At 41.0% G+C, this 12,895-nt stretch overlaps 1 protein-coding gene across 1 annotated transcript; it reads right to left on the reverse strand.

The window, feature by feature from the left end:
• Positions 1–9,799: 9,799 nt before the first annotated feature.
• Positions 9,800–12,620, reverse strand: LOC115744069 (L-ascorbate oxidase-like). The gene is made up of 5 exons (XM_030679161.2): positions 12,270–12,620; positions 12,063–12,155; positions 11,740–11,952; positions 11,456–11,644; positions 9,800–10,866 (listed from the first exon to the last, which is right to left on the reverse strand). The coding sequence occupies exons 1-5, from the start codon at positions 12,522–12,524 to the stop codon at positions 9,901–9,903; spliced, it is 1,716 nt and encodes a 571-aa protein (XP_030535021.1). The 5' UTR covers positions 12,525–12,620; the 3' UTR covers positions 9,800–9,900.
• Between the last annotated feature and the right edge of the window lie 275 nt (positions 12,621–12,895).

A 12,895-nucleotide genomic window follows, 5' to 3' on the forward strand; every position in this document is an offset into this window, starting at 1 on the left:
TGGACAACGACTCCACTTTCACGTCGAATGACCTTTACCATTCCATAAACCACACACATTTAGTCTTATTGTTATTGTCGAATAGGACAAACCCATCTCACCATAGGACCAACTCGTATTTCGAGACAAACCCGACGGTCAATTCTAGGATCAATCTATACCTTTCGGAATCCTTCCGGGCTTCACACTCCGCGCTATTTAACCAAAGATAGAGGTGCCAAAACCCAAAGAATTCAGGGCCGAACGTTCCTCTATGGAAGTGGACAACTTCCTCTATAGTATAGAGCGATACATTGATGCTGTCGGATTTCATGACGAGGCAGTGAAGGTATGAAATGTTTCTTTGTTCCTTGATGAAAACGCCACATTGTGGGGGTGGTTTATGTTTGATGAAGCCAGGAAAGGTGAATCCGATCCCATAGAAACGTGGAATGATTTTGTCAAGGAACTTCGGGATCACTTCTATCCCGAGTTTGCTCCACAAGAAGCTCGTAGCAAGCTCCATTGTTTTGAGCCAAAAGGCACGATTTGAGAGTACGTGAAGGAGTTCGCCGAGTTCAACGTCCAAATTCCCAAGCTGGGTGAGGAGGAGGCTCTCGGAGCGTTCATGGAGGGACCGAGGTTATGGGCGCAACTTGAATTAAAGCGAAGAGATGTTCGGAGCATCACGAAGACAATCTCCATGGCCGAGTCTCTGATCTACTTCAACAAAATCGATTCGTCTAAGTCCAAGGGGAATGGGTGGAAGGATCGAATGCAAAGATGATGATAGCTATTCAAACCGTAGCCAAAAAGACCATGGAGAAAGAGAAAGGAACTGTGGGAAAGGATTGTCTAAACCTCCAAACCAACATCGGAGTAACCGATCCCAAAACAATTACAACCTAGAGGACAAGTTCAAATATCCTCTATCGTAGCCATGCGGCATTTGTAAAGGTGCTCATTGGACTCAGCTATGTCCGAAGAAAAAATCATGGGAAAACTCTATACTCCGTCGTCGGCAAGGAAGGTGATGAGGAACTGAAGCAAGAAGATGAAAGGGTAGTGTGACTTGGAGGCATAAGGAAGCTCAACTCCTTGCGAATTTGATCACCGCCAAAGAATCCTTGAGTGGAGTAATGCTAAACTTTGTAGAAGTAAAGGTGCGTGACAAGCCCTTATTACCTTGGTTGACACGGGGGCGACAAACCTATTCCTCTCGAGTGAAGCGGCGAAGTGGTTGGCACTCTGCTTTGAAACCTCCGAACATTGGTTCAAGACGCTCAATTTAGATGATAAACTAGCTAATATTGTTGCTAGAGGCATCGAGATTCAAGTCGGCAGATGGAAAGGCAAGCTCGATTTCTAGGCAATTCCGCTCGATGATTATGATATCCTTTTGGTTATGGATTTCCTTGACGGGGCTAAAGCGATGGTTCACCCGAGAACCAAGTTGATCATCATCAACGATCCCGAATGCCCATCGATCGTGACCATGTTCATTGGGGTGAAAGACACGAAGAATATTAACACGATTTGACTCATGGAGAGAAAACCAAGAGTTCGGACGCCGAGTGAGTCAAGCATGAAGACCCAACATTCAAAGAAGCCAAAGGAAGAGTGGGAGCTGCCAGCACAAACTCAAGACACCCCGCCAATCCATGTGCTGTTCCCGAAGATGGAAGACATTGGAGCGACCAAGACAAAGAATGAGTCGCTAATGACTCGAGATGTGGTTCCAGGACCGACCAAACATCAAGTCCCGAAGCCAAAGAAGAAGAGCTCTCGCATGACGAAAAAAAAAAAAATCAAAGAAGTCGTCTATCTAGGAAAAGTATGTATGCGTCAAAGCAAAGATCCACCCCGAGCAGTGAGCATTGAGGACGGTGCTCAAATGTGGGGGGGAGAATGTGACGGCTCGGTATTTTCTTGGCCGGACCGGTCAATCCCATGACCGAGAGCTATCCCAAGACTTGCTGTGTCTCGGCGACCAAGGGTTTCCAAACATTCTCTAGGACTCTCTAGAACTTTCTCAAGGGCGGGCAATAATGCAATTGTCCCCCTCTCTAGAAGTTTCCTATTTATTGCCCGTGGTTGGGAAGATGGGAGATGTGAACTTAGTTGTTGGATGAGACAGAGATCTATGGTTGAAATCCGAGGCCCTCTACTATATAAAGAGGCGCCCTCCTTGTCATTTGATCATCTACAAACCAAATACCAAAAGAGTTGCTCCTATAGTCTCTCTCTCTCTCTCTAAGAACTCTCCTCTCTCTACGTGATCTGGGTGTAACATCAAGAGAAAAGGCTTGGCTTAGGCACTCTAACGATACAAAGGAAGCCTAAGTTGCCGCACTCGTCGACCCTCAACTCCCAACACGTGACAATTGTCTATTGGATCAGTTTACTAAGATGAAAAATTGAGCATGTTGTCATCCCAACTTGGATCGTGACTTCGATTTGTCTTTCTCGCTCTCTATTTGTCGGTTGTGTTCCCTATTGAGTTGCTGGTATGTTTTTTTTTTTTGGGTCCAAAGTTGTTGGTATGTTTAACCGACATATTAGGTGTTTATATATTTTGACACTAAATCATCTTAACTAGAAACGTGACTTGCATTGATGAGATACCTGCTGTTCGTACTTAAATAATTTCGTTCAAATTTGTTTTCATAATTGATAATGAGAATCATGGTCATAGATTGCATATAGTTGATCCTCGAGGCTTTGGTCTACTCTCCTTTTGATTAGAAAGTGACGTACATGCTCGGTTCTCTGCTTGCACTGCCTATTGGTGTTGTACATGGTTCGCATATTTTAGATTCCTACATATTGTTTATGTAAATGTTCAGAATGTGGCTATAAATCTTGTCATGCTTAGAACTTGCTAAATACATTTTCACAATTGTTGTTCATGCCTTGAATTGGTTGGATAGGTGATTGTACAAGCTGTTCATGGTTTGAATTTATTTGACTGGTATTCATGCTTAGTCACCGTATACATTTTTGTTCAAATAATGAGGATTTGGTCCTAGTTGGATATTATTTTGATAGCATCAAAAATACGTTCAAGTGGAATGAAGTTTTTGGAATTTATATTATAGATTGTGAGTTCGGAAACTTGGTTATGCTGGACTTGGCTATCCAAGGACTTGGTCATACTTGCAATGCATGAAATCTATCTAAACGCAATGACAGGGAAAATATGCAAACCGTCCTAATGGATGAAAATATCAAGAATTTAACTAACTACATGACTAAACTAATGCGCGACGGTCTAATTAATTAACCTATTATACAGCTACATGACATGCAAATTAATTAAATGACCCAAACATGCAATTTTAAATTTAATGCAACCTGACATGCATACTATATGACATGTCATAATGTTTTCCATTTTTGTATTGGCGGAATTAATTAAATGACTAAGTAAACTATCTAGCAAAAATGATACTTAGCCTAGATTATGCATGAATTGTGCCTAAGCTTATCCCATCCTAAGCAAGCTGATTTAAACATGCAAATGTAGCCTAAATATGTAGACATGAACTAAAAATGCAACGGTTATCTTAAATGCATAAACTTGAGAAAGAGAAATCAATACACAAGGTTTATCCTGATTTACCCTTGAACTAGCGTATGATTTCACTATAGTTAGCGTCTCGCACCACTTCTTATATCACTCAATTACAAGTAAAAAAGAATATATATATCAGTAGCTATTCATGGGCCCAATCTCAAATTATCAATGAATATCCGGGTTCAAATTATAAAAGCCATTTAGTGTGCAATGGAGACTGCTCCCTTGAGATCCCCGTCGAGTGACTCCCCTAGATCTTTGCCCACTCATTCCCGATATTTCGCGGTCGGTCCAACTTTTGTGCGGATGAATGCAATGCAAAAATTGAACTAAATTGTATGCAATTAATATACTATATGGATGCACATTAATATGAATATTTTCGCTAGGGACTATGGTTAGGCCCTAAATTATTATGCAATAAATGACTAAATGAATAGCCAAAATGTAGGTGTCAATATGGTACGAGATTCTTGGGTTGGATTTTCATGTTATTCGAGGAACCACAAATTATGGCATCATACATAGTGTTGTAAGTTGGAAATCAGCCAAACAAAAACATAGGGGAAATGACAATCCTGTTTCATCAAAAGTTAACTTGGTTGAAGGAGATGACTTTGATGACATAATTACTGTGGTCATTTCCAAGCCAATATTGTGGCCAATGCGAAAGAATGGTTAGTAAACTCAAATGGTACCATGCATATATGTAACAACAAAATGTTTTATCCTCCTATATTCTAGAAGGGGAAGGAGAAGAGATTATTTATCTTGGTGTTCAAGAACTGCTCAAGTTCTTGCGGAAAGGAAAATTCTTCTCAAATTCACATTTGAAAATGAGATTGAGTTGTTAAGAAACTTCTTAGCATATATTTCTTTGGGAATGTGACCGACACCTTCAGTGTCTAAGCATTGTGATTGGTAAGATGCAATAGCCATTGCAAAAAGTGAAACTTCCAATCTCAAAAAGAAATGCAATCGGTTGAAAAATGATGTGGTACAATAATTACTTAAAGATGAAATTATAGCTATTGATTATGTAATGTCAGAAGTGATTTGGGCCGATCCTCTAATTATATATAAAGGGAAATGAGAGTTAGGCCAATTGAAGAAAATAAATAGTGATGGTAACTCAACCTATGTGATTGGCGAATATGAATAAAAAAAAGTCACCTGTTGATTTAGTAAAGCATTAATAAAAATTTCGACGGAAGGATACCACAAATGCCAAAGTTTGTGTACGGCGCTCATTTTGGTGCCAAAATTTTTTGCTAGGTCACTTAACTCCCAAATCGGAGAAAAAAATAGACGTAGCATTTATATTTAAAATATTTTAATGCCATGTCATTTGTAATCAAGAAATAAGTTTATGTGACAAATTTTCTTTTATAACAAATTAGTCCACGTGACAATTTTTTTTAAAAAATAGTCCATGTGGAAATTTCTTTGAATAATTCAGCCTTAAATTAAAAAATAAGCTATAAAATGAAAAATAAATAGAGATGGGTTGGTTGCGGTGGCGGGGCACCGAGGGCTTGCACAACCCTTGCCGCCAATGCCCCATTGTTGTCGGCAATGACCGGCGGTGGGTGGGGGTTGATCGACGGGGGTCACCGAGCCCCGACAAGTGGCCGACGACGCCCGCCGACCGCTAACCCTCAAAAAAGCATTTTCAAGATCGGAACTTGGTTTGGGCATTTTGTCGAACAGCTGGTGTGCATTAGCATACCCAAGCCAATTTCTCTTAGTTGTGTACATGGCCTTTGATCTCAACCTGGAGATATTATTAAGCACAAATGACGCAAAAATTGATATAAAAGTTCACACCAAGAGCATACAAAACTTAGTAACAGATTACAAAACTCACCTAATCGTGCTTAAAATCCCCTCAAATGTCACAGGTTTGATTGTTCCTGCAAGTTTGGGTTTGAACCCGGAACAACCAGATCCATAAACTACCCAGATTCACGCCCTTATATCTAATACACTAAAGAATTCGAGAAACACACACTCGACCACCATTAGCAGTCGGCGGGGGTCCCAAGGGGCTCGGCGACCCCTGCTCACATTACCGGCTATGGCGGGACGGTGGCGAAGGTGCAAGCCACACCCTCGCCGCTACAAGCAACCCATCTTTTAGCTTATTTTGTAGTTTTTTAATTTTTCTTTAACTTTTACATTTTTTATTGCTGATTGGATCCTCTAACGAGTCATATAGATGTCACATAAGATTTTTGGCTAAACTCATCGGAGCTGATACTTAAATTATGGTTTTTAAAAGAAAATTGACACTTAAGTGATTCAAAAAAATTTTGGCATCAAAGTAAGCGTCATACAACCTTTGGCACTGATGTTGTCCCTTTGTCTAAAAATCTCTATCCCTCCTAAAGTGAAAATAGTGCAAGACTACAATGGAAAAGAGGCTGAGCTAAGCTCTTAATGAATTTCATAGCCATTATTGGTATTGTATCAAAATCCAGAATACACATGATGGAGTCACCTATATAAGCATGGAGTGTTGCCACTCCTATGAGAATTTTTTGCTAAAATCTCTTGAGCACTATGAATAAAGAAACCATGTGCATGGCCTATTAATGCAAAATCGTACTGAACAACAAAACTTGTGGGAGTGCAATGTGATTGGTAAAAATTACAATTCACAAAAAAAAATTTCTTGATTCATAAAAGTTTCAAACTTACCAATGGTTTCCTAAATTATATTTCATTCTTTCTAAAGCTAGTTCATAGCCTAACGAACACCGATTCTGATGCATTATAAGCCAATAACTTAGCAATATTCTATTTTTACTCTTCAAAACTTCTTGAAATATGTGGAGGATTGTTGGATATTTCAGCATGATAAAAACGATTTTGATAGTAGTTATGATGTCATGAAAACAATCATTTCGTAACGGTATTTGCAACGGTCGTATAACGACTTTCTACCGACTATATAACTTTTGATTTTAATTCCTCATAAACCCTCTATTATTTTACAATGAGTTCATAACGGTTTCTTAACGGCTATACTTCACTTGAATATAAAATAAAATTTCAGAAGACAATCGTGTTTGATACACGAATTGAGAAAGATATATTCTTTTTCTTCTAAAAGCATTCATTTTTTTGTTGGGTTATACTCATGACGTTGTTCACGTTTCTTCTAAGGTTCAGTGCAGAGTATAAAAGAATGTCTGTCGTAGATTGAGATGATAGCCGCTAGTGCCTATCGCATCGAATTCTGTACTTTGATATGCAGAATTTATCCTCAATGATAGTGCTTGCACGTCTCAGAAAATTTTATGTTATTCTCTCATTTTTTTCAACAACTTTTATTTTTGCGTAATATGTAATAGTTTTTCAACATGTCTTTCTCACTAGTCTGGCAATCACTTCTTTGTGACTGAAGCTAATTTCTTCCATGACTTTCTTCGCAACTGAGCCGCTAAACACGCTACGAGGTACCATCTAGCATGTCCATCAAGAACACGACGTGAGTGCCTGGGTCCAATTTTCGCCGATCCTCCCTCCAAGTCCTCATGATAGTGACGCATGACATGACTCCAGTTGACCGCTACTCCTTCCTAGCGCTAGGCGTTTCACCATTCAACGAACGAATATTATTAGGACATAGGGGATTAGCTTCGTCCTCCATCCGCATTAGTTTAGAAATCATACGATTTTCTCTTCCGTAATTATAGAGTGATTATATTTACTAAGACATCGAAAATACCCGACGCTACCATCTGACCACCCCATAGAAAATTATAAAGCTAGGGTTTCTGCTCTCCCTTTTCTCCCATAAAGACATATATATTATGGATTATGCGGTGAAGTTTTCCAAAATGTCCACATCGGTGCTAGACGTGCCACGTAGGATGGTCATCGTTCATGTTAGTGATTTTTAACCAAAATTAACCGGATAGACTCAATTGAAAAAAGAAGAAAAAGTTTAGTACTCAATTGATAAAATTAAAAATTTTAAGACTGAATTAATAACAGTGCGATAGAACTTTCTGGATAATTTTCCCAATTTAATGTTTCACTTTTATCGTTGACAAGGCACAACAGACTGAGGTTTGCGTGGTTCAGCTTTTTCAAGGAGCTTTTAGCCTTCAAAACCCCTTGGGAGAATGCTCAAGAGCTTGGTTTAGCTTTAGGTCAACATTTAGCCAAATATTGGTATTGGAAAAGCTGAAAGCTCAATACTGGTAGGGACCAATATTGGACTTTCAGCATTTGGTCAAATTCTAGAAGATATTTTCTCCTTTCAAGACTACCCTCATAAATTCCCTAATTTTTCTATTTTGCCCCTTCAGTTACTGTCCACCTTCTTCACATTTGAGGAGGCTAGATCTGGCCGGCGAGGAGCCGACAATGGGACAGCAAGAGGTGGGTGAGGGCCACCTAGGTCACACCAACTAGGTGACGATCGCCCGAGGAGGCATGACCTCGGGGTGACGGCGCCTAGGTTTGCACGACCTCGGGGCGACGAAGCTCGAGGTCGCACGACCCAAGCGCTGTTGCTCGAGATCACCTAACCTCGGGCGGCCCTCACCTAGGTAGCGTGACCCTCAACGGGGCTGGCCTGAGGTTGGGTGATCTTAGACGATGGCCGCCGGTGCTAGATTTAGCTTTCTAGTGGCCTGAAACCTTCTTTGGTCTTGCGAAGGGTTTGATTATTTTAATAAAAATAAAAACAAAATTACATTCAAAGCCCTTTTGTGAAGTTGTTTTTACCAAACATCATTTAATCCAAAGCCCATTTCCAAATGAATTTTTAACAAACACAATTAACATTTTCTCAATCCTTTTTATGTTCAAGGCATTTGCATTTCCTCAAAGCCCGTTTGAAATGCTAAACCAAACCCTCAGTGTGAGAAAGAGATAGGTATTAGAACTAATCATTTGATTAACAACTAATTAAAGCTAGTTGACCGATAAAATTTACCATTCTTTGGACGTGGTTTGCTGACGACTTTCTCTCCGCTGTGTGCTTAGGTCCCATCTTGGACCTGGCCAAACCACGCAACTGCACATGCACGAGACCATGTCCAAAGCCAGGACGAGACAACATCATCTCCAATGACTTTAATCGAAAGGATCACGGCTAAAGAAAAAGGATCCAATCAGCAAGGAGGCAACTCCTCCTTCCCATTCATTGACCGATTGGGTTACACACTCCAATTAATTCTTGTTAACATTTAAACTAAATTCATTGTGAAGTCGCCGATTATACAAAAAAGTTGTCAATCTCAGTGAAAAGTTGTCGATGTCCATTCAAGATTGAAGTTGTTGATTGTCGATCAGTGAACCTCAATGTCTATTCATAATTGTCAATTAGCTTGTCAATGTCTGTTCGGTTTCTAAGACTGGTGCAAGAATTAAAGTCATAATTAAGGACTCCATTTTTTTCTTTTCTTTTTTTTTTCTTTTTCCTTCTTCTTCGGTCGATCGCCCACAAGTGAGCGAGGCTAGGCGTTGTAGGACTTGGCTAGCGGCGAGCCTTGCTGGAGCCTCGTGGCCCCGGCTAAGGTTGGCAAGGCTCGACCGCTAAAATTTGGTGAGCACGAGCCTGCCAGCTGGTGGCGAAGCTTGGCAACCGGTCACGAGCCAAACAAGAAAGGAAAAAGAACATAAAAAAAATAAAAATCAAAGAGAAAAAAGATAAAAGAGAATAATTAAAAAATCATTTTTTTAGAAATAAAAATTAAAAAAAGTTATTAAAAGGCATCTACAATGGAAATTGATTTTGTTTACCAAACGGCAGAAAATATTTTCCAGTTCTTTTTCAGGTTTAAGCCAAATATCGAAAAATATCGTTATGTTCCTGGAAAATACTTTATGGAAACACCACATTTTGCATGAAACAAACGGAGCCTAAGAAGTTTTTTTTGTATTTCTATGTGTAGTCCTTTGTTTTTGAGAGGTCCCAAGAATCTATATCCTTGGAATGCTAGACGCGCTTATGAGTCATTTAAAAGGAAGATCAAGAGTCGTGTAAGAAGCCTATACATGTGCAAGTCTTGTAATCATTTCGATATGGGTGAATTAAGGTGAAATAGAGAGAAATACAAAGGCCCATCAACTTCCTCTCCTTCTTGAGTTATGTGAGTTGTGAGTGTTTCGCCTTAAAATGGTCCCATCACTCGTCATAATGTGATAAGTTTAATTTAGAGTTAAGAGTGAATTAGGAAGAATGCTTAAAACCTTCTTTTTTTATAAGTCCAAGATATGCCGGAAGATTGTCACATGTTTATAAACAGGAACAAGAATCGGTGACTCTATAATAAATGAACGAACGGAACCCTAAATGTATACAAAACAAGTGACAAATAGTTCAATTATGGTGTCTTGAAGCCTTTTGTCTCGCCACATCCCATGATCTCAGAAGGCAACTTTCCCACCTTGTCGACACCTTCTTCAAACACCGCGCCCATGCCCATGTAGAAATGAGACTCTACATGGCAATGGAACAACCAAACGCCCGGATTATCTGCGATAAATCTGAGGGCAGTCCACCCGTAAGGATGGACGGCTACCGTGTTCTTCTTTATCGGGTTCGCCAAATTGTACTTCTTCGGGTCGTTGTCGGGGTCGAATTTGCCTATCCCGTACCCAAGGACCCAGAAATCGTGGCCGTGGAGGTGCCATGGGTGCGTCTCGCTGTTGTTCACGATCATGGAGTTTGCATTTTGCAATATGATGTCCACTGTAGTGTTGAACTTCAGTCTATAGATCGCGTTGCTAGAGGTGGCATTGGTGTTGTTCGCGACGCGGTAGATGGGGTAGTCTGCAAAGCCGGGTAGCTGGTCGGGAAGTGGGCGCTGATCGAACACGTGGTGGAGATTCTCCTTGAGGGCAATTAGGTACGGCGTGTTCGGGAGCGAGAGTGATACGTTGTTCAGGGACCAATGGTAATAACCGTCGATCTTGTTCTGCGTGTTGAGGAACACAATCACTCGGTCCGATTTGGGCGGCGGAGTGTGGATGTACCCTTGGCGGGCTTTGATCGCCGAACTCTGAGCCAATCGTGGCGCGACGTCGTTCCACATCGGGCCGGCGGGTGGATTCGTGGGTGGGACCCTCTTCGGGTGGTTCGGGTAATAATTGAGGACGGCCAGACCGGGAGGGGTCGTGGCCGTGGCGTTCCGGCCAACAATGTTGGTCGTGATCCAGTAATTTCTTGATGGTTCTTGGTCGATTTTGATCAAGACAGAGTACGTCTCGCCCGAGTAGATGAACAGATTTTGGACCACAATTGGCTCTACGTAATGCCCGTCTGCTTCAACTATAGTCATGTTGTGACCCTGCAAAATATATTTATATTTGTCATATGATCCAGCATCGAATTCCAAATTATAATTACATATTTCACTTGATTCCGGAAAAAAATAAAAATGAAACGAAGAAATTTCTTTTTTTGGTCGGAGAAGTCATATCTCAAAATTAAGGTGGGAATGTAACGAGCATCCAACGTTGTTTTACTTTCTTGGTACAAGTGGATATTCTAATTTGCTCAGGATGTGGACACATTTAATAATTGGCCAACACCGAGATTGCTGTTTACCCTTTATTTCGTTACTGTTCCTCGACTTCTAAATTTTGTGCAAATTTTTAAATATCCCATCCAAAAAATTCAACTTTAGACCAAAAAAATAAAAAATAAAAAACCAAAAAATTCAACTTATAAAGTGGAATGAAACTAAGAGGTGTATAAGGTCATTATAAGGATTCTTGTGTGTAAACTTGCAAGACAATTTAACACATCATCTCGTGTGTAATCTGAAATGAGATGTTAACAGTGAAGGTCTTTCGTCTTCGAGACTTTAAAATCGCTCTAGGAAGCCACGAAAAAAGAAGAACCAAAGGAATAATTTTTAGGTGATGAAAGTTTACCTCAATTTGAAAGCTGAGAGCCGAAAGAGTGGCCGTACTCGAAATCCTGAGGCGATATTTTTTACCGGGGACGACTGTTAATACGTATGGCGAACATTCGGGATTGGTAGCATTACAAGCCGATGGATCTGAGCTTGGAGGGGCCAATTTGGAGCAATCAAACTTTCCCTTCCCATGAATTAGCAGTGACTACAATTCAAGCAAAAAAGGTAAAAAAAAAATATGAGCAAAGAGTGAAAATGGGGTTTAAGTTTTGGAATTGGGAAGCAAAGAAACTTAATTACTTGAGGCTCCCCAACCCAACCGAAGGGAATGGAGGATAGACCAACAGCTTGTTCATAAGTGCTGTTGTGGTACCAGTCGCTGAGGATGATGCTCTTGTCATAGTCGTAAGGGAACGGCTCGGCCATGCCGTCCGGCAGCGAAACCCGGATCGATCCATACAGTCCGGCCCCTCTTTGCATCCCGTAATGAGCATGGTACAAGTATGTTCCGGCCTACATAAGGTAAGAAGTATAATGTCATCCAGAGCTGCTTGATATGACGGTTTAGAAAAGCTCGCATGAACAGGGTGCGAACGATAATCTTTGTATTGGATGAGACTCACCCGGTCAACGATAAAGCGATAGGTAAAAGTGTCTCCAGGCAAAATAGGGCACTGAGTCACACCCCCGGTTCCGTCGCTCCACGGGCTTCCAATCTGCAATTTAGTCCAGCCGGAATCATCATCTCAAGAACTTATCATCACCAAATCATCACGAAACACTCGACCGAGACCTTCTTAACATAGTTTCAATTTGGTTCACCATAATACCTGTCTGATTCCGTGCCAGTGAATCGCGAGATTCTCGGTCCCCAAGTTGTTGGTGACTTCCACGACGACGGTGTCCCCCTGTTGTGCCAGAATGGCCGGACCCGGGGTCTTGCCGTTGACGGTGATGGCCAGCTTCTCATAGCAGTCCGGCGACTTGAACTCATACTTCACATCCCACTTGTAGTGACGAACTCTAGCCTCCGCCAGTGCCATCGTCGCGAGGACACATAGCGACAACGTGATTAATCGACTCATTTTTCGGGGCTTATGGCGATCGAACTGCACGCACCGTATCGAAGAATCGCTCGAACGGACGGGACTTCTGCGGCGAATGTCAACAATGAGGATAAAAGAAGAAGGAGGAGGTGGTATTGGAATATGCCACGGTCTCTTGGGCACTTCGTCGATGAAAACCGAGAATGCTCTTTCGTCGTTATTTATAATGTCCAAAGAGAAACAATTTCATCACGTTGTACCGTATGTCAAGTTACTTAGTCGCATATATTGTCCCTTACTATTCAACGCGTTTTGCCCTGGAGTTTTGACCTGCCCAATACGAATGTGTCGATCAATCCAAAAAAATACCCATCAATCGAAAATGCTTGGTGATTTCCGTAACTTTCAGG

This window comes from Rhodamnia argentea, chromosome 11, assembly GCF_020921035.1.
Source record: "Rhodamnia argentea isolate NSW1041297 chromosome 11, ASM2092103v1, whole genome shotgun sequence".
Classification (NCBI taxonomy): Eukaryota; Viridiplantae; Streptophyta; class Magnoliopsida; order Myrtales; family Myrtaceae; genus Rhodamnia; species Rhodamnia argentea.

What these genes read in the sequence shown, in the direction of transcription:
- LOC115744069 (XM_030679161.2), bottom strand. Translation starts at nt 12,524, where the DNA reads ATGAGTCGATTAATCACGTTGTCGCTATGTGTCCTCGCGACGATGGCA. An exon ending in ATCGCTTTATCGTTGACCGG is followed by an intron (nt 11,953 to 12,062) that starts GTGAGTCTCATC and finishes TACCTTATGTAG; the next exon opens with GCCGGAACATACTTGTACCA. An exon ending in CTCTCAGCTTTCAAATTGAG is followed by an intron (nt 10,867 to 11,455) that starts GTAAACTTTCAT and finishes TATATTTTGCAG; the next exon opens with GGTCACAACATGACTATAGT.